This window comes from Moschus berezovskii, chromosome X, assembly GCF_049115385.1.
Source record: "Moschus berezovskii isolate FMDL1 chromosome X, NW_MosBer_1.0, whole genome shotgun sequence".
Lineage (NCBI taxonomy): Eukaryota > Metazoa > Chordata > Mammalia > Artiodactyla > Moschidae > Moschus > Moschus berezovskii.
The window spans coordinates 51,150,803-51,172,630 of NC_142488.1; the positions used below are offsets into that span (position 1 = coordinate 51,150,803).

General features: G+C 46.4%; 1 protein-coding gene across 6 annotated transcripts in view; it reads left to right on the forward strand.

Annotated features, from left to right (window-relative positions):
• LOC148773296 (uncharacterized) overlaps positions 1-21,561 on the forward strand; it is a 40,653-nt gene extending 19,092 nt beyond the window's left edge. The window contains exons 1-4 of one of the 6 annotated variants that reach the window (XR_016036859.1): positions 203-319; positions 7,973-8,049; positions 14,289-14,426; positions 19,181-21,547. Coding sequence is in view for 2 of the 6 variants with exons in the window: in XM_088833650.1 (XP_088689776.1) it covers positions 20,805-21,197 (393 nt within the window). In the remaining 4 variants the exon portion in view is untranslated. Of the gene's footprint in view, positions 1-202; positions 320-527; positions 8,050-14,288; positions 14,427-15,029; positions 16,968-19,180 lie in introns of those variants that run through there. The other 5 variants (XR_016036858.1, XR_016036860.1, XM_088833650.1 and 2 more) reach the window with 5 other exon arrangements.
• The last annotated feature ends 267 nt before the right edge of the window (positions 21,562-21,828 follow it).

Below are 21,828 nucleotides of genomic sequence, written 5' to 3' on the forward strand. Positions count from 1 at the left end.
CCTAACTTTGCCTTTCCGCCCTTGGAGGATCACCCTCTAATGGTCGTCCGGCATCTACATCGGCTGTTCCTCAGTCTTACCACCAAGGGGCGCGCGAGATGAAACACTTTTGTCCTGGGATGTACCACTGAGGGGTAGCGGTAGGACCACCCACTCTGGAAGGTACCATTGGGAGAGGGCGTGTGACAACACAGAGAGTCCCTTTACACCGCGTCCGGGATTGGCCACACTTCCCAGCGGAGGCACTCGTGGCACCATGGGCACATACCCATTCGCTCCATTCCGTCTTCCCGTGGCATTCGAGTCTGAGTGGACACCGGTATTAACCTGCAACTTCCTTCCTCTCTTTTCCAACTCCACCCCTTCGTTTCTACATGGTTACATCCAAGGGGGAACGGCTACGGAGCGAGATGGGCTGCCTGTTTGGGGAATGGCGTCAGGGAAGCGTTCTGGGCATTGATTGGTCACCGCGTGATCGCCGGAATTAGCTCTTCCAGGGCGCGAATAGGCGCCGGAAGTCCCGCGACTCCTGCCTGCCTTGGTGTCCCGCCCGCTTCCATTCGGCTGGCTGGCTGTTAGAGGCACTGGGGTCGCAGAGCTGGAACTAAGGGTCACCGGCGTGTATGTACGCGTGCGCCTCCGTTGCCGTGCGCGGCTTTTTAGAGCATACAGTTTTTCTCCAAGTTTTATTCCTTTCCCCGAAGGGGTCGAATAGCTGCCCTGGTTAGGGGCGAGGTTTGGCGCAGTCGCTGGCTGTGCATGGTGACGGCGTTTCAGTCTTCTTTAGCTCTCGCTCAGTCTGGATCTTGTGGCAGCGCACGGTCATTCGCACAAATGCATACAATTCATGTCCAGGGAGAGGTCTCTGAGTTTGCTGTCTCTCCCTGGAGAGTAACCAGTGTCAGGGAGCCTGGGCTTGTGTATCTCTACGTGTGACAACACAGGTGCTGTTTGGGTACATTTGATCTCCTTGAGCCTTTGGGCGGAATTGTGAGTGATGGATAATTGATCTGAGTGGATTTTGCGAACAATACTACAAAGCCTCTAGGATGCGTGTGCCTGTATTCTGGGGTGTGCATTTTTGGAGCTTTCTGGCATTTAAGTCCCTGGGTGTGAGATCTCTGTGTAGGTGTGTGCACCTGAGATTGTGAGAGCTCTGAGTTTTTGATTCTGGGTCCCAAGTTGTGATGCCTCTGAGCTGCTTTAAGGATGGGTTTGTCTAAAGGTGTAAACTATCAGCTGCTTGGGGATCTGTACACAGGGTGCATGTTTTCCATTTGTCTGGCGACTTTATCTAAACGTTATATGATGATGTTCTTGAGTTATTAAAAGTTCTGTCTTTCCGTTTAGGGTTTTTGTATTAGATTGGTAAGTGTCGAGTGGTTTGGGAGTCAGTCTCCATGATGTGAAGTATCTGTGCAGTTCTCATTTGTTTCTGTCTGGAAGACTTCGGTCTGTTTGGAGGATCTTTGTCACAGTGTGTGTGGTTATGGTCTCTGTTGTGTTTGAGGGTCTGAGAGGAGTTGTGTGTTCTCTGTGCAGAGATTCAGTGAGCTCTTTTTGGTGTCTCTGGGTGTCTATCTGAGCTCTCTGGAGTCTCTGTGTCAGAAAGAAAACCTCTTATGTTCTTGGCTGTGAGGTCTCTGTCCAGGAACTGAGGGTTTGGAAGCTGGCAGATATGATTCCGAGGCCTGGAACCTGACATGCTGATGGTGTCCTGTTGAGCGTATCAGTTGTCTCCTGGAATCTCACGTATCATAATTATTACAATGGTGCCAGTGCGCGTCTTGGAGGGTACCTGTGCACATTAGCAATGTGTGTTGCCTGGCTCCAGACTGTCCTTCAGCAAATATTTTCTGAGCACCTGCCATATACCTGAGCACTATTGGAGGAGTTTGTGACAGGACAGAACTCACCAAGTCTCCTTTCATAGACTTAGTGGTCAGTAAATAAATCAAGGGTGGCAGGCACTATGAAGAAAGATAAGGCTAGATCAGGGGAAAGGATATATGTAGGTATGGTGTTATTATTTTATTCAAGGTAATGAGGGAAAGTCTCCCTGAAAGATGGCAGGTAAGCAGAGATGTGGAGGAAGTGAGGGAGTAGGCCGTGGGGTTATCTAAGGGAAAAGCATTCCAGGCAGAAGGAACAACAAATGCAACTGTCCCGGCATAGAAATCTACTTGGCGTGCTCCTGAATGTCAAGGAGTCGTGTGATGCACTGGGTTTGGCATGTAGCACTCATGGAAAGGGGTCTGGTTGCTGCTGTCTCTGTTTCTCCCACAATTTGTGATCATCTGCATTTCACAGATGAAGGACTGAAGGCTCCAACATGTGCCCTGCACCTTCTCTCCTACCTATCCCTGAAATTAGGAGTGAAACCTTCTGGTCCATCATGTGTGAGAGAGAGTTTGAGTGTCCCAACTACAGCGATGTCACGCTGAATGTCAGCCAAGCAGCAGAGATGAGTTGTAATGTGGGAATCATGCCTCGTAACATTGGTACTCTTGATGGAGGGCAGGACTTAAGAAGGGAAAAGGAACTGGGGCAAAGGACAGAGGCAGGAAAGGAAGTTGGAGGACAGTGAGGCAGGGAAAAAAAAAAAACAACAGGCTTCATCACATTGCTTGGGTTTGGCCCAGTTCACGTTGATTGGCTGACTGTATTAGGACATATTCACCTTTTCCTGTCCCTACCCTTTCTTTCCCCTCCCGTTTTTGTGCCTGAGCAAGTCAGTCCTAAAGCCATTAGGTGCTGCCAGGCAAGGCATATGTATGTGTAAAGGGGCATCCCTGCCTGGAGAGTCAGAGCCCAAGGTGGAAAGAAGGATATCTCTGGGGATTGGGTGTGAAGGAGGCTAACTGCTTCATGGATTCAAGCCTGAGTGAGGTGTGGCAGTCAAGGGCAAGGGATGGTTCTGCACAGATTGTGAGGAGGACCCTTTTGTGGAGGAGGGATCACTTAAATGCGTTGGGATTCATCAACTCAGCAAATACATAAGAATGCTGAAAGCCACGTCTGTCATTTTTGGAAAAGGGAATTTCCATTATGGAAAGGAAGTAAACTAGAACAAATTCTGAGGAATTCTACTGGAATTAAAGGTCTCCATGCAAACTTCTTGTATTCGATAGGTGTGCATATGTGCTAGACTAATATATAATTATAGATGTGTGTCTATGTGTTTGTATGTGTGATTGTGTATGCACAAATATTCCCAAGTTAGTGGAAACAGCAGCATTCCAATGGCAATAATTACACCAGTCCCCAGATCCTAGCTTCTGAACACCTTTCTCCACTAAACGATGGGTTCCCAGGCTGAGAAAGGAAAGGATAAATGAGCCTGGTTCACCTTGTCATGTCAGTAATAAGGGAAAGTTCAAGAATGATGGGGAGATGTCAGAGGGACACAGAATATAGCTTGAGGGCTCTCCCACCGGAAACACTCAGGACTCTCTGATTTTTTCCACCTTTTTTGAGGTATTGACATATAACCTGTAAGTATAAGATGCCAGTGGGATGATTTGATACACACATACTTGGCAAAACGATTACCACAGGCAGGGTTTGCACTCTATCCCCTCACATAAACCTTTTTAAAAATTGTTGAGGAAATAACATCTCAGATCTGCCCTCTTAGCTTTCACTGTATTATACAGTTTTGTTAATTATATTCACCAAATTATACATTGGCTCCACGTAACTTATTCATCTCATACCTGGAGGTTTGTACCCTGTGTTCAACATTTTCTGCAGGCCCCGGAAACCACCATTCTAAACTCTTAGAAAGTTCTGTAAGTTTTTTTTAGATTCTGTATATAAGTGAGAACATACAATATATGTCTCTCTTTCACTTTTTTCATGTACCATAAAGCCTTTGAAGTCCATTCGTGTTGTTTCAAAAGGCTTAATTTTCTTCTTTGTGACTAATATTCCATTGTATATATCACCACATTTTCTTTTTAAAATTAATTTATTTTAATTGGAGGATAATTACAATATTGTGATGTTTTTGTCATACATCAACATGAATTGGCCATAGGGATTCAGGTGTCCCCCACATCCTGAACCCCCTCCCACCTCCCTCCTCACCCTATCCCTCTGGGTTGTCCCAGAGTACCGGCTTTGGGTGCCCTGCTTCATGAATGGAACTTAACACTGGTCATCTATTTTACATATGGTAATGTACATGTTTCAATACTATTCTCTCAAATCATCCCACCCACTCCTCCCACTAAGTCCCATAGTCTGTTCTTTACATCTGTGTCTCCTTTGCTGCCCTGCATATAGGGTCATCGGTACCGTCTTTCTAAATTCCATATACATGCGTTAATGTACAGTATTTCTCTTTCTCTTTCTGACTTACTTCCCTCTGTATAATAGGCTCCAGGTTCATCCACCGCATTAGAACTGACTCAAGTGCGTTCCTTTTTATACTTGAGTAATAGTCCATTGTGTATGTACCACAATTTCCTTATCCATTCGTCTGCCAATGGACATCTAGGTTGCTTCCATGTCCTAGCTATTGTAAACAGTGCTGCAGTGAATATTGGGGTACATGTGTCTGTTTCACTTCTGGTTTCCTCGGGGTGTTTACCCAGCAGTGGGATTGCTGGGTTACATGGCAGGTCTATTCCCAGTTTTTAAAGGAATCCCACACTGTTCTCTGTAGTGGTTGTACCAGTTTGAATTCCCATCAACTGTGTAAGAGGGTTCCCCTTCCTCCGCACCCTATCCAGCATTTGTTGTTTGTAGACTTTTTGATGGTGGCCATTCTGACCGGTGTCATCACGTTTTCTGTATCCATTCATCCCTCCATAGGCACTTAGTTGCTTACAACTTTTGGTTGAAGCTGCAAAGTAAATTTCAGGTTAGTGTTAATCCTCCAGCATAGTTTTTCAGAATCATTTGGCTATTCTAGTTCATTTGCCTTACCACAGAAATGTTATCATCACTTAGTCTATATGTCCAAAAAAGTCATGCTGGAATTTCTGACTGGAATTGTATGAAATTGATGGATCTGCATGGGGACTACTGACATCCTGATTATATTGAATTTCTCCACCTGTGAACACACCATGTGCCCCCATTTTGTTAGGTCTTATTTAAGGAACCACATTGCATTACCTTTTCTGCCATTGTTTTATCAAGTCTGATTCCTATATATCAAATTCTGAAGATCTAAATCCGGTGAAGATATGAAAATATTAGTAGTCAGACCTTTATCAGTAATGCTTTATTTCTTATGTAGTTTTAACATTGCCCGTTTATTGTGTTTCTTATTTTTTCCGCTAATATTCATGACTGTTTACTCCAAGGGTGATGGTATGGGTATTTTCTGGGGTACATTGTGAGGAGATGATCAGCTGTGTTTTGGGATGGAGAGTCTGAGGACTGGGGCACAGGGGAGAGAGAGTAGGGGTGGGGGAGGTGACAGCGTGGGGCGGGGACAGGGGGATAGTAGTACAAGCGGAAACAGAAGTGAAGAGACACAAGAAGAAGAGCTCCCCTTCTGGACCGTGCTTAGCTCTCCGTAGATATACGCATAATGAAGTCTTTGAGTACTCATAGCAACACTATGAGGTAAGCATTTTTAATGCTGTCATCACTTTTGGCACCCAAGGAGCAGAGACACATAGATGTTAACGGGTGAGTGAATCTGCACAAAGTCACCTAGCTGGCAAGAGCTGAGTCAGATTGGTACCCAGGCGAGAGAGGAATACCCAGGTGTGGTGCCTGACCCCCAATCTGCAATACACTGCAGTGTCTGGTGTACTCTGCATCAAAAGGCAGATCAACACGTCCATCCGCATGAAACATTACTATGGATCTGTGTATGGACTGAACACAGTGTCTCCTAAGTGCGTGAAAGACCATGGGGTGTCATGTCAACATGCACTCATCACAGAGAACAGTTCTTGGTCCATTCCGAGGTCTAAACAGTGTTTCCTCTGACCAACATGAGTGGAGCACCCTCATCATTATGGAAAGTAGCATAGCCATAGTGATAAACAGATAGAACAACAGATACAATATCATGAAGACATTACCTCCCCCATCTCGTAATTCTCTTAAATGCAGAGAACAAAACCTGGAAGGCAATAGACCACATACTAAGTTTTTTTTCTCTTAAGTGTGGCATTCTGGATAATTTCCAAATAACATTTATTATTATTTTAATTTGTTGTATCTTCATTGTTACATAGGCAGTTTTTCTATTATAATTGAAAAATGGACTTTCTGAAGACTCGTTCTCCTCAGGTATCTTGTGGTTTCAGCATAAAAAAGTTGTGTTTTTATCCCTGCCAGGTGAAAACCCAATCGGCGCACTGAAGTCAGAAGTAATATCTTTGGTACAGTAGGTGGGGGGCTGTGGGGAGTAGAGAGTTCCTAGGAGAAGGCTAGCGATGCCTGCAAGCGTTGTAAAAAGGTCACACATGCTATAGGCCCAAACCATACAAAAGCTCATGGGTCCCAAGGAAGACACTGGTGTTCTATCCACGGAAATGTCTGTGTTAGGACTTTCAGACCTTTGCTCTTTTGGCTCCCATGATGCAGTGGGGCAGCTTGTGGTGCTTATAACACAGTCCTGCTTTGACCCAGCCTGTGGATCAGAGTCACAGCCTCCCCTGCAGCACAGCCACTTTTGTGGGCGATCTGGAGCCCTTTTTGTGATGTCTGGGAGTCGACAGATTCTGAAGAGAGAGGAGAAAGAAGATACATAGCGTGGGGAGTACATGCACCCACGCTGTGCATGTGGTGCTAGAGATGTGCTCGAGATGCAGGTGCAGCTTGTTACAGGAACCAGTTGGGGCTGAGCGGAGTTGGATTCGGGGACTCAAGGAAGAAATGTGGAAGTGAATGTAAAGGGAGAAAACACATTGAGAGGGGTAAACACCTACAACTCCCAATTCTGTACCAGGGTAGCGTGCTCCATTACTGTTGTGAGAAGGATCCCTGGTCTGAGCTCTGGGAGGGAGTGATGAGCATTCTAAGGATCCGCCATCAGCCCTAAGTCTCAGCCTTTAACACTGACAGACAGAGAAAGCTTCTTAGCCCTACTGAGAGTGGGGCTTGAGCACCTTTCACTCAGTTCAGTTCAGTTCAGTCGCTCAGTCGTTTCAAACTCTTTGCAACCCCGTGAATCGCAGCACGCCAGGCCTCCCTGTCCATCACCAACTCCCGGAGTTTACCGAAACTCATGTCCATTGAGTTGGTGATGCCATCCAGCCATGTCATCCTTTGTCATCCCCTTCTCCTCCTGCCCCCAATCCCTCCCAGCATCAGGGTCTTTTCCAATGAGTCAACTCTTCGCATGAGGTGGCCAAAGTATTGGAGTTTCAGCTTCATCATCAGTCTTTCCAATGAACACCCAGGACTGATCTCCTTTAGGATGGACTGGTTGGATCTCCTTGCAGTACAAGGGACTCTCAAGAGTCTTCTCCAGCACCACAGTTCAAAAGCATCAATTCTTCAGTGCTCAGCTTCCTTCACAGTCCAACTCTCACATCCGTACATGACCACTGGAAAACCATAGCCTTGACTAAGACGGACATCTGTTGGCAAAGTAATGTCTCTGCTTTTTAATATGCTATTTAGGTTGGTCATACCTTTCCTTCCAAGGAGTAAGTGTCTTTTAATTTCATGGCTGCAGTCAGCATCTGCAGTGATTTTGGAGCCCAGAAAAATAAAGTCTGACACTGTTTCCACTGTTTCCCCATCTATTTCCCATGAAGTGATGGGACCAGATGCCATGATCTTAGTTTTCTTCGGGAAGCTCAAAGGTAGGGTGGTGGTGGTGGTTGTTCAGTCGCTCAGTCGTGTCTATTAACGAGCCCATGGACTGCAGCCAGGCTCCTCTGTCCTACACTATCTCCCTGGGTTTGATCAAATTAATGTCCATTGTGTTGGTGATGCTATCTAACCATCTCACACTCTGTCTACCCCTTCTCCTCCTGCCTTTGATCTTTTCCAGCATGGGGGCGTTTTCCAGTGAGTCAGCTATTCTCATCAGGTGGCCAAAGTATTGCAGCTTCAGCATCAGTCCTTCCAGTGAGTATTTAGAGCATTCAGTTTTCATTTCCTTTAGAATTGCCCAGGTTGTTCTCCTTACTGTTCGAGGGATTCTTAAGGGTCATCCCTCTAGCACCACAATTCGAAAGAATCACTCACCCTTCTTAATGATCCAACTCACACATCTGTACACTACTACTGGAAAAACCATAGTTTTGATTCTGTAGACCTTTGTCACCAAAGTGATGTCTCTGCTTTTTAATATGCTGTCTCATTTTGTCATGGGTTTACCCGGGGACTCAGCGGTAGAAAATCTGTCTGCAATGCAGGGGAATTAGGACACCTGGGTTCAGTCCCTGGGTCAGGAAGGTTTCCTGGAGGCCGCCATGGCAACCCAGTCCAGTAGTCTCACCTGGAGAATCCCCTTGACAGAGGATCCTGGCGGGCCTTGGTCCATGGGGTCGTAAAGAGTACAATGAGAGACGTCACCTCCCAAACAGAATCTCTGGCCAATGGGCTGTCTCTCTAGCTTTATTCGTCTCAAGTAAAACCTGTTCCCTGGCCTCAGAAGCCACATGAGATAACGAAGGAAACTTGAGGCAGTGGTGCTTTAAGCAGCGATTTGGTGCAAGATCTTTATTCGTTTGTGCCAAGTGACTGCAGGGAATGAAATGGGGTAGGCTGATGAAGGAAATGAGATGATGAATTTATTGCCCCGGCCACCTTCCTGCCCCCCAGATAGCCGACTTCAGTAGGGTTGGCTGGTGTCAATGCCTTGTGTATAGGCTCACTTGTAACAACAACTTGGTGGGCAAATCAGACAGCATGGCCAAATATTCATTTCTCAGAGTGGATTGAGGGAGAAGAGAGAAAAGAATGAACCATGGGTTCGTTGTGAGTCAGTTTCTAAAATCTCAGTATCTCTCCACAAGGGGTGTGTGTGTGTGTGTGTGAATTCTTTTCTTTATCTGAGAATTGGCTTTCTAGGTGAGGAAATATCATCGTGAGAGACTCCTTGTGACATGTGAAAAGAGGTTGGCAGCGAATTGGGTTAAGGTCATTTTCCAAGTGTTTCACACCAAGTGAAAGGGGAGAGCAGTGGCCTTAAAGAACTGAACTAAGTGGTTGAAGTACAGGTTGCAGTTACTGAAATGTGGAGAGACTCTGGGATGTGTGTTTATCCTAGCCAGTGGTCACAGGCAAACTCATAAACTCATAGGATTTGAACCGCGTCTTCCTAATGTCTTTTGCTTTCTGCCCTTGAATGTGGTGGAGGCCTCAGTTCTGGTGACTAAAGTTCCCAAGTAACAGTTCTCTGAGAAAAGTAGCTCTCTAGAAAAGAGCAGTGCCTGGGAAGCTGCTCCAAAGTTTTAATATAACCTGTGATGTAATTTTTGTTAGCTTCACCCAAGATATGATCATTCAAAGAATATAGAGAGATGCACCTACTTCGGTATCTACCATTGGATTTTTCTAATGAACATACAGTGAGATTGGCCCGGTTGTTTTTCTTATTATTTGTTTATTTATTGTTGGCTGCACTGAGTCTTTGTTGCTGCACGAGGGCTTTCTCTAGTAGTGGAGAAGGACTACTCTGTAGTGGCGGTGCATGCGCTTCTGATTTCAGAGACTTCTCTTGTTGCGGAGCATGGACTCTAGGCTCGAGGGCTTCAGTCGTCGGATCAGGTGGGTTCAGTACTTGTGACACACAGTCTTAGTTGCCCTGCAGCACGTGGAATCTTCCTGGACTAGGGACCGAACGCCTGCCCCATTGCATTGGCAAGTGGGTTCTGTTTTATTTTTTAAATCATTAATTTATTTTAATCGGAGAATAGTTACTATATGATATTGTGATGGTTTTTCCCATATATCAACATGAATCAGCCGCAGGTATACGTGTGTCCTCCCCTCCTGAACCCCCATCCCACCTCCCTCCCCACCCTATCCCACTGGGTTGTCCCAGAGCACCGGCTTTGGGTGCCTTGCTTCATGCATTGAACTTGCACTGGTCATCTGTTTTACATATAGTAATGTATATCTTTCGCTGCTATTCTCATAAATCATCCCACTGTCGCCTTCTTTGACCGAGTTGAAAAGTATATTCTGTACGTCTCTGTCTCCTTTCCTTCCTTGCATGTAGAATCGTTGCTTCCATCTTTCTAAATTCCATATATATGCATTAATATTAGTATTTGTCTTTCTCTTTCTGACTTCTCTCTGTATAACAGGTTCCAGGTTCATCCACGTCATTAGCACAGATTCAAATGTGTTCCTTTTTATAGCTGAGTAATAGTCCATTGTGTATATGCACTGCAACTTCCTTATCCATTCGTCTGCTGATGGACATCTAGTTTCCTTCCATGTCCTAACTATTGTAAATAGTGCTGCTGTGAACATTGGGGTACATGTGTCTGTTTCGCTTCTGCTTTTCTCGAGGTGTATGCCCAGCAGTGGGATTGCTGGGTCGTGTGGCAGTTCTATTCCCAGTTTTTTAAGGAATCTCCACTCTGTTCTCCATAGTGGCTGAACCAGTTTGCATTCCCACCAACAGTGGAAGAAGGATACCTTTTCTCCACACCATCTCCAGCATTTTTTGTTTGTAGACATTTTGATGATGGCCATTCTGACTTGTGTGAGATGATACCTCATTGTGGTTTTGATTTGCAGTTTTCTAATAATGAGAGATATTGAGCATCTCTTCACTTGTTTGGTAGCCATCTGTATGTCTTTGGAGAAATGTCTGTTTAGGTCTCTTGCCCACGTTTTATGGGGTTGTTCGTTTTTCTGGTGTTGAGCTCCATGAGCTGCTTGTATATTTTGGACGTTCATTCTTTGTCAGTTGTTTCATTTGCTATTATTTTCTCCCGTTCTGAGGGCTGTCTTTTCACCTTGCTTATAGTTTCCTTCATTGTGCAAAAGCATTTAAGTTAAATTTGGTCCCTTTTGTTTATTTGTGTCTTTATTTCCATTGCTCTGGGAGGTGGGTCATAGAGGATCTTGCTGTGATTTATGTCAGAGAGTGTTCTGCCTATGGTTTCCTCTTAAGAGTTTTATAGTTTTTGGTCTTACATTTAGGTCTTTAATCCATTTTGAGTTTATTTTTGTGTATGGTGTTAGAAAATGTTCCAGTTTCATTCTTTTACACGTAGTTGAGCATTTCCCCAGCAACATGTGTTCAAGGGACATCGTTTATGCCAATGTATATTTGTGCCTCCATTGTCAAAGATAACCTGTGCATAGGTGTGTGTGTATTTATATCTGGGTTCTCTATTTTGTTCCATTGATCTATATTTCTTTGTGCCAGTACCATACTGTCTTGATGACTGTAGCTTTTTAGTATAGTCTGAAATCAGGAAGGTTGATTCCTTCAGTTCCATTGTTTTTTCTCAAGATTGCTTTGGGTATTCAGAGTCTTTAGTGTTTCCATACAAACTGTGAAATTATTTCTTCTAGTTCTGTGAAAGATACCTTTGGTATTTTGATCGGGATTGTGATGAATCTACAGATTGCTTTGGGTAGCAGAGTCATTTTCAGTATACTGATTCTTCCAATCCAAGAACATGGTACATTTCTCCATCTATTTGTGTCATCGTTGATTTCTTTCATCAGTTTTTTTTATAGTTTTCTATATACAGGTCTTTTGTTTCTTTACGTAAATTTATTCCTATGTATTTTATTCTTTTCATTGCAGTGGTGAATGGGATTGTTTCCTTAATTACTCTTTCTGATTTTTCCTTATTAGTTTATAGGAATGCAAGGGATTTCTGTATATTAATTTTATATGGCAGGCACATTCTTAACCATTGGACCACCAGGGAATTCCTGGCCTGCTTGTCCTTGGGTGTGCAGCTCTCTGAGCTCTGACACATGGAGAGATTCCAGTGATCAACACCATGACAAAGACACAGGCCACATCCATCACCCTAAAAATGCCCAGGTGCTGCCCATTTCTGGTTTCCCCTCCTACACCCCAATCCCTGCCACAAGGATCTGTCCTCCTTCACTACATTTTGTCCTTTGCAATTTTAAAATTCCTTATGTATTCTGACTATAACACCTTTCTCAGATCTGTGATTCACAAACATTTCCCCCTAATAACAAATAGCTTCCCTTTTCATTACAGGAGACATGAGTGATGAAATCTACTTTTCCTCCCCTCACTCAGAGCCCAGTGTTGTGTAGCCAGCAAGTGCCCATGAGATTCTTCAGAAGTGAAGATGAATTCTGCTGTCTGTCAGTCTGTGCTCTCAGCTAGTCCCCAGAGATGTATTTCTGCAGAAATTCACGAGCCTTTTGCAGACAGAGGCACTTGAGAACAGGTATATTCATTGGAGTCTGAACTTGTGATCTCATCAGAGAGCTTCAGAGCTCAACCTATCTTGCAGGTCTTGTCTCCCAGCTCCAAGGAGAGGTTCTTGAAACTCAGAGGCATGAATTTAGTCAGTGTGGGCACATTTAGCAGGGTTAACATGGAATTTCAAGGTTGCTCATCCTTTACCAGGTATCAGACCACATTCAATATATTTCTTTCTGTCACCTTATTTACTCCTCCTTCAAAGACCCATCATTTTGGAAGATTTCAACCCTAATTTATACAGGCCATCAGAGGAAAAGTGACCCACAAACCTCAGCATCCTCCATTCAGAGCCCCCACTCTATTTCCTCAGTGAAGTTGCCATGTGTGCGTGCATGCTAAGTCACATTAGCCATGTCCAACTCTTTGCGACCACATAACTGTACCCGCCAGGCTCCCCTGTCCATGGGATTCTCCAGGCAAGAATAGTGGAATGGGTTGCCATGCCCTTCTCCAGGGGAACTTCCTGACCCAGGAATCCAACCCACGCCTCCTGCAGCTCTAGCATTGCAGGAGGATGCTTTACTACTGTGCCACTGGGGAGGCCCAAAGTTGATGTATGCTATTATATTTGTTTCAAGTGCACAACAAAGTGAATCCATATTTTTAAACATTATGAAATGAACTGCTACTGTAAGTTTGTTTACCATGTGTCACCACAGAGTTTTATTACAAGATTATTGACTATATTCCCTGTATGTACATTCCATTCTCATGACTTCTTTTATAACTGGAAGTTTCTATCTCCTAATCCCTTCCCTGTTTTACACATCTCCCTACTCCCTCCTCTAGTAACCACCAGTTTGTTCTGTGTCTCTGACTCTGTCTTGTTTCCCGTGTTCTCTTATTTTATTTCTGAGGTTCCACATATAAATAAAACTGTGTGGTATTTGTCTTTCCCTGTGTGCCTAGTTTCACTTGGCTTCATACCCACTAGGTCCATTCATGTTGTCGACAACAACAAGATTTCATTCTTTTTTTTAAATTGCTGAGTAATATTCCACTGTCTGTGTGTGTGTGTGTGTACACCATTTCTTCCTTTTTGACTCATCTATCGATGGGCACTTAGGTTCCTTCCATATCTTGGCTCCCCTTGGCTGTAAATAACGCTGCGGTGAACAGAGGAGCACATGTATCTTTTGTGACTAGTGTTTCTTCTATTCTTGAGAAAAATACCGAGAAGTGGAACTGCTCGATCATATAGTTTGCAGTTTTTGAGGAAACCCTCATTGTCTCCATAGTAGATACAGCATATACATTTCCACCAACACTGCATGACGGTTTCCTTTTGTCTACATCCTCGCCAACATTTCTTACTAGTTGTCTTTTTGATAATAGCTACTTGACAGGTATGTGGAAGTACTTCACTGTGGTCTTGATTTTCTAATCCCTGATGAGATGTTGAGCATCTTTTCATATGTCTATTAGCCATCTGTATGTCTTCTTTGCAGAAATGTCTATTCAGTGCTTTGCCCCATTTTAAAACCAGGTTTTGGGTGTTTTTCCCAGTACATTCTATGAGTCCTTTAGCTGTGTTGCATATATCTACCTCTTTTCGGATGTGTATCACTTGCTCATATCTTCTCCGACTCAGCAGGTTGTCTTTTTCTTTTGCTGATGGTTTCCCTTGCTGTGTAAAAGCTTTTTAGTTTGATGAACTCCCATTTGGTTATTTTTGCTTTTGTTGCTCTTGCCTGAGGAGACACGTCAGCAAAACTATCGCTAAGACCTATGTCAAAGAGTGTACTGTCTATGTCTTCTTCTAGGAGCTTTATGGTTTAAAGTCTAACAATTTCGTCTTTAATCTTCTGTTGTTGTTGTTTATTTTTGAATGTTGTGTAAGAAAGGGGTCCAGTTTTCCCATAACCATTTATTGAAGAGAGAGCATTTTCCCTGATGGATGGTCTTGGCTCCTTTGTCACAGACTAATAGGCCATAGGAGCGCAGGTTTATTTCTGACAAGCATCTCCAACTGTACCCTCCGTAAAGGCTGGGGTGAAGTGAGAAGACCCGGTGACTTCAATGTCCGTCCACAGCTGCTGGCACACCAAGTCTGGATAAGGTACGTCATTGATGCTAGCCACAATGCACTGGGGCAGGGATGGTCATCCCCACCTGGCACAAGTTCCCCAGGATGGGATGCGATGGGCTCACTGTAGCAGCCAACCCAGGTCAATCCTGCCATCCACAGTCCCTCATTTAGCCAATCGTGAAGGTGTTCACTGTTTGTGTTACATCCCCTCCATGCCATGCCAGGTTGGCTGTTGAGACCGGGAGGTGGGGCAGGATTGCATGGCCAGTCCCTGCCCTTGAGAGCTGAGTCATTAAGCAGAGAGGAGATCTGACACCCTTAGATGTGGTGGCGAGGGCATCACTGATCCCCTGTGAGGCTGTGTTGCTAGGAGATGAGAGGAGTGACAAGGATCAGGGTAGATGAAGTGGACATGGCGGGGGAGGAGACAGGATATTCTGGGTCCTTGCTGTGCCAGTCCCAACTGCAGAATTACCCACAGCCTGCATGAGGGCGCCCGGAGAATTGATGGGTGGCTGTAAATGAGGATAGCAGCAGTGCCACCCCCTCCCCACCTCAAAGTCTGTATCCCCAACCTGCCTATTGGGTGTTGGTGATCTGGGGGTCACTTCTGAGACAGCATCCTCTCCCCAGTTACAGAGTAGGAGCCAGAATCCTGTGATGTGCAGAGATGTCCAGCACGTCAAATTCTAGGCCAGAGACCGAGGCATAGGAACCAACAAGCCAGAGAATACTGGATGGGAGTTGGCTTAAATGCAGTGGCCACATAACAAATCTGAATGTACCTGTAGCAAGCGATGATATTGAGCCATTCATTTAAAGACCTTCCCACAAAGGGAAGTCCTGGGCCTCCTGGTTTCCTCAGTGAAATCTATCAAATGTTTGAAAAAGAAATAGCACCCATCCTGCACAGATTTCTTCCTGAATAGACAGGAGGGAGGAGGAAACATTTCCTAATTCATCCTATAAGCACAGTATTACCCCAGTACCAAAGACAGACTTGACATCACTAGAAAGTTACAGATCCATATCTATCATGAATATCAATGCATACACCCTCAACACAGCATGAGCAGACCAAATCGAGAAATATTTTGCAAAGGGCTGTGCAAGATTTTTCCCAGGATTGCAGTTTTAGACCAACACTCAACTTCAGTTATGGGAAACAGCCTATTGATATAATGAAGGACGGAAACCACCTGTCATCTTGACAAAGAAAAAGCATTTGACACAGTTCAAGACCCGTTCATGACGAATAAGTAAATAACTAAATCAATAAACACGGTCAACCAGCTCAGGATAGAAGGGATCGTCGTCGTGGTACTGAAGGACATCCCCGAGAAACATCCAGCTCTCGTCACATCACATCTAGTAGTGTCTGAGTGAATGCTTGCCTCTTGAGATCCAGACCAAGGAAAGGAGGTCTACTTCAACCACTTCTATTCCACACTGACTGAAGGGTCTAGCTTGTGCAAGGAGCAAAACAAGAAATGAAATCGTGGAGAAATAAGAAAGAAAGAAATGAAACCTATGTCCACACAAACACTTGTCCTTAGATGTCTTTCACAGCAGCACTGTTTCTAATCTCCAAATAGTGGAGTAGTCTAAAAGTCTGTCAGCTGGAGAGTGGTAAACAAAGTATTCTGTAGCCATACAGTGGAATAGCATAGATGGATGAAAAGTGATGAACTTCTGCTTTCTGCTGCCACATGGGTGAGCCACCAAAGCATTATGCTAAGTGAAAGAACCCAGTCAACAAAAGGCCACTTCCTGCAGGAGTCCGTTGATATGAAAGGCCCAGAAAGGGCAAATCTACAGAGACAGATATTAGACGAGAGGAAATGCCTGGGCCTGAAGCTTCTGTTGGGGGTCGGCTGCTGATATGTACACGGAACATTTTTGCAGTGCTAGCAGTATTCCACAGCTGCACTGTGGTGGTGGTTGCACCACTGTGTGACGTTACTAAAAGCCACTGCACTGGAAGCATCGAATGGGTGTGATTTGTGGTATGTAGATATACCTCAGTAAAGCAGTTTAGGAAGGTAATGCAGATGTCCAAGTGAGACATGTGGGAAAAGATATGCCACTGCTTTTGTAACAACGAGGAGTGCCCCTGCTCCTTCCACGTTCTGGGTCCGGCCTCCTCCACATGTGCTAGATGCTCCCTCCAGAAACAGTCGCTGTGCACGTCAGGACACAATCCCCAGTGAGCACACACGTCGACTGTGTCTCTGTGTTTACGCACAGACGCCCGTTGTGTGACCACAAGTCAATGGCTCTGGACAGGCTCCCAGAACCCACCCTGCCTCTGAAATTCTACTTAGCTGCTTTGTCATTCTTCTCAAAACACACGGGCCCAGCTTCCATTTCCCTGGTAATGGATCTCCGCCCTTAGCTCCAACCTCTGGTCAAGGGAATACCTGTAGCCTGGTGTGAGGCCCCCAGCCTGAGCTCAGCAACCCAGGAGTGATGCTCAGCAGAGCAGTAACCAAGACAACAGAACTCTGTCCATCCTCCTTCTGCCGCCAGGACTGAGGTGCCTTCCCTCCCCTCCATCTGCCTGAGTGTCCGGTAAGGAAGGGGACTTGGGGGCATAACACACCACTGAGTCATTGAAATTGTTCTAAATATGGCTGTGAATAAATATGTCAAAATTCATCTCAGAAGGGAGGACACATAATTAAAAAAAATTTTTAACGTCTTTAGTGGCAAACATAGCTCTTCAGTTCAGGATTCTATTTAAAACCAGGATGGGTGAGGCATCATGCGATTGTGCTTCTCAACCTAAACTGTGCATCAGATCTCCCCTGGAGAGGCTTTAGGAGAGCCGATGCTGGCAGGACAGCCCCAGAGAGTTTGAAGTAGTAGGTCTAGAATGTGGCCCTGGCGTGAGCATTATCTGAAAGTGTTCTTTTATGAAAGCTGAGCTTGCAGCTGTGGAAACAGAACCCATTCCTACAGGAGGAAATGGAAGATTGAAACTTTGCGACGCCTCTCTACAGCAAAAGCAGGTTTTCATCATGACCCGCTATGCTTGACAGATACCTTAGGCTGAGGAAAGGGACAACTTGCCCAAATTAACACTCGTTTGAAAACTGACCTTGTGCTTGCTCTGCTGCGTGTTCCTGAATCCAAAGTTTTACAGTTAAAACCCTGCTGTTGTGAGTGAAACTTAGTACGTTTTAGTTCTTGTCAGGATCCCTTGTGCCTAGTTAGTTGAATATATTTCTAAAACACTGGAGATAACTTCATTCGACTGATCAAAATAGTGCTTCAAAGATTAAAGATGGCTGAGAATTGTAGCTGTTGATGTTGATGTAGAAGGATCAGCTGTCAGAGTATCTGCTGCCTGTGCTCAGTTGCTGTTTTAAACTGTTTCCTGTGTTATGAAATTAACTCCCGTGCTCATATGAAGACCAAATCGGAACAGGATGCTTATTGGGAAAAATACAGTTAAGCAATCCCTTGTTTGGTGCACACCCATGAAGACCCACCTCCCTATACGTTCTTTAGGGATCTTTTCCAGATATTTTTTGGCACATTCCCCAGTGATGGGCTTTCACTGCCGTGTCCCGACTCATCGTCTTGTTAAAGACAGGGCTTTCAACCTCTCAGGTGCATTACAGCGCCTGGGTTCTCTCGGAGATCCAAAAGAGGGTGATGGCCCGTGCTCAGGACACCTTCAGAGCGTGTCTGCAGGAACAGGGCCTCTCAGAAGAATAGAACCCCACCTGTGGCAACAGGAAGATCTCAGGTCAGCCTTTCCAGAGCAGCTCCAGGGGAGTCATGGCACAGTGAAGATCACACCCAGCAGCATGCCCTGGATTGTTGTTTAAGGAACTGGGTGGATGGCAGTGCCCATCCATGAGACAGGGAACATTGGCCTGGGGCTACTAGCAGGCCTGCAGGGCTCATGAGACATATGAGTGCAGATGCCCTGTACGTCTCGGCCTGTGGGGAATCTGGGGCCCAGTTGAGATGTCCGAGGTAGACTTAGTGATAGGAAAACCATCAGCATACAGAGGGATACTGATGAAAACAAGTCAGATGGGTAAAAGCTCTGGGGGTGACGTGGTCACCCAAGGATCATGTATGGAGTGGAAGAGCACAGGGCAGAGGTTGGAAACCCGAGGAAGACAAAGCCCAAGATTTAGGAGGGGATCAAAGTAAATGGACAGACAAGGAGACTTAGAAATAACGGACTGAGAGGGACGGGGAAAGCCAGGGTGGGCTGCTGTCAGACTCTGACCAAGGAAAAGTGGTTTTGAAAACGGAATGTGTCCGTGGCCAATACAACACTGGGTATTATGGGTGGCCCATGGAGCTCTTGGGAGATGTTAGCAAGGGGATGTTCTGTGGATGGGCACATGGAGGAGGAATTGAGAGGCAACCAGATAAGGATGGTCCTGGAGTCTATACTTTCAAGAAGCATGACTTGAAAGGAACCAAAGACGCATGGTATTGGATGTAGTGGGCAGTGTGCTCGCAGGGTGTGCTCTCCTCTCCTGGCTCCACCTGGTGATGCTGACCTTCACTGCCCGTGGGTGGGGGTGGTGAAACTTGCATTTTTGTCTCCCTCCTCTTGCTGTGGGCCCGGTCCTCCCTGGCTGACTGAGCCTCAGCCACCCTGCTGGCCTCTGCAGACCCCTCTGAATCTGAGTCTGATTGTCCAGCCCACCCCCGGGCAGGGACGTCTGCTCCTTAGTCTTAGCCGCAAGGTCCCCTAGCCCATTGCCTGCTTAGGTTTCGTCTGGATTCAGTGCCTTTCCACATTTCTCCCTCAGGTGATGCAGAGCCCTCCCTTGGATCTCACCTGCACCGCAGCAGGAACCAAGATCAACTCTAGAAAATGCAATTCCTAAACTGCAGCCACCCTTCTGCCCAAAGACTCGGTTGGGTGATTGTACAGTGTGCCCCCTGTGAGTCCCAAGTGTGAATGGGGTGGAATCCCCCTTTCCCTGGTGTTCCTCTTCATTTCTTGTCACACCTCCCTTGTCTGAGCTCTCTCACCTCTGCCTACCACTGCCAATGTGGGCCGTCCCCCGCGCTGTGACTGGGACGCTCTTTTCTTTGGCTTGTCTTCATTTGACCCAAGACTTCCCATACAATATCCAGCTCAAAGGGGGCATAGTGTAGAATGTGTACCTTGTCGAGTACAACTAGGAGACACTGTTGTCACATACGCCCCACGCCCCTGAAATATAAAAAACAGAGGGATAAAGAACACAAGAGTCAAATATGCCAAAGGTGCCTGAGATGTTGGCTAAGATGAGCACTGAAGAGTGTCTGTGGGATCAGGATGTATGGATATTAATGATGGCCATGACGAGACCAGTTACAGTGGAGTGACTGGGACAAAAGCTCCATGGGAGGGGGCTGAGGAGAGAATATGTCAGCAGAATTTGAAGCAGTTTTGCTTTGAAGGGCAACCGGTAATGTGCCGGTAGCTGCAGAATACGGTGGTGGAAGACGGTGGATTTTCCCCTTTTCTGTGGAACGCTCCAATGTAGAGGGAGCAGGTGCTGGTTCAGGAGAGAGGAGTGATAACTACCGGTGCAAAGTCCCTGAGAAGGTGCGAGGCATGGGATCCCGGGCAGAGGTGAGGGGCTGGGAGCAATCATGAGCAGGCATGGAGAGGGGCAGCAGAGTGCCAGAGCAAAAACATGCAGATAAGGACTGGGAACCTTGAGAAATCCCACGGGATTGCTTCCGTATTCTCCACGAATTATTGGCGGGTGGGGATGGTGATCATTAACATGGAGGAAGGTTACTAGTATGTAGTGCAGGAGTGTAGCTAGGTGACCATGAAACTGAACAACGGTCTACTCTGGCCATGGATTTAAGATAAAAACACTTCTGTAAAGTTGTAAAGTTTGTTCCTCTATGCTCAGGTGCACAGACACAGGCAGGCAGTGGGTAGGCAGGAGGGTGCAAGCCACACAAGAGGTGTGTTTGCGCGGGACAGCTTCCAGCTCTGGCTCAGCCAAGCCAGGAGGGGCCTGGCTCATGGTGTGAAAGGGTGCGTGGTCGCTGAGCTAGGTCTCCAGGAGGTTGTGGTATCAGAACAATGGCAGAAGTGCGAAGGAGCTGGAGGACAGGACGTCATGTTGAGGGTGATGACAGGGAGGAAGGCTGGAAACGACACCATGAGGGGCGCGGTCTTTCCTGATGTCCGGGGCGGGACCGTGGGCAGAGGGATGCTCGGGTGGGGATGAAGGGAGCATGGCTGAGGACGGAGAGTCTCCGGGGTGACCGGGTGAGCCTCGTGGGCACTGACGGATCAGAAGAGGGCTGAGAGAACAGCGAGTGTACCACGGGAGGAGTGCGTTCACAGGCCGGGGGCGGGGGGGAGGGGAATGGAGAGGGGACTTGTAACGTTCCCGCACGTGCGGTGGCGGGGCTTCGGCCATGGGCGACAGGACCCGGACGTCACCGGTCAGGTTCTTCGGCGGAGAGTTCGGAACAGGGTCCCGGAGCAAACTCCCAGCCGACCCGGGCCCGGAGACTGGCGCGGGCCTCACTGGGTCTCTGCGCGCAGGCCCAGAGCCAGCCAATCGGAGTGCAGCCACGCCCACCAAGCTCCGGATCTGCCCGGACGCCCGGACTTCCTGCCCGTGTTGCTCTGGTTTCGCGGACGGCTCTCTGTCCCGGGGTGGTTTGGCCGCACCCCTTCGAGAGATTCCCGTCCTTTCTCCGGTCCTTACGGGCATCCCCCTTAACTTTCGCATCCACGCTGTTCAGCCCTCTGCGCGAAAACCCAGCCGAAACGATGAATTTTCTTCCGGGCTTGCGGCGTTTTGATTTCTGTGGCCTGCAGGTGGCAATGTTGCTCCACAGTGTCGCCGGGCAGGTTTTCCTCCGCCCTTGGCTCTTTAATAAAATGACAGGAAGCCTTTTGCCACAAGAAATGGTTGGTTTGGTTTGGTTATGTTTTTCCTGCGCTTGTTCCGGTTGCCTGATTCAAATTGCTTCTGATGCTTGATACAGGATGCTCGGGGCAGGGGCCCTGGGATGAATCAGGGGAATGGTATGGCGAGGGAGGTGGGAGGGGGTGTTCAAAATGGGGAACACAGGTACACCCCGGGGCGGATTCATGTCAATGTATGGCAAAACCAATACAATATTGTAATAAGCCTCCAATTAAAATAAATAAATTATAAACAAATTGCATGTGAGTCCTTCAGAGAGCCCGTTGGGAGAACTTTCACGGGACCCATTGACACTTAAAATTACAATAAAATAATATGAACTGACATATTGAATAATAGTGGCGGGAGTGGTCACCCTTGTCTTGCTTCCGATCATTGAGGAATTCCTGTATGTTTAAAGAGAACTTTATTATGACAGTGAGTTTTGACTTGAAAATCATTACGTGAAGTGGAAGTGAAAGTGGCTCAAACGTGTCTGATTCTTTAATACGCCTTGGACTGTA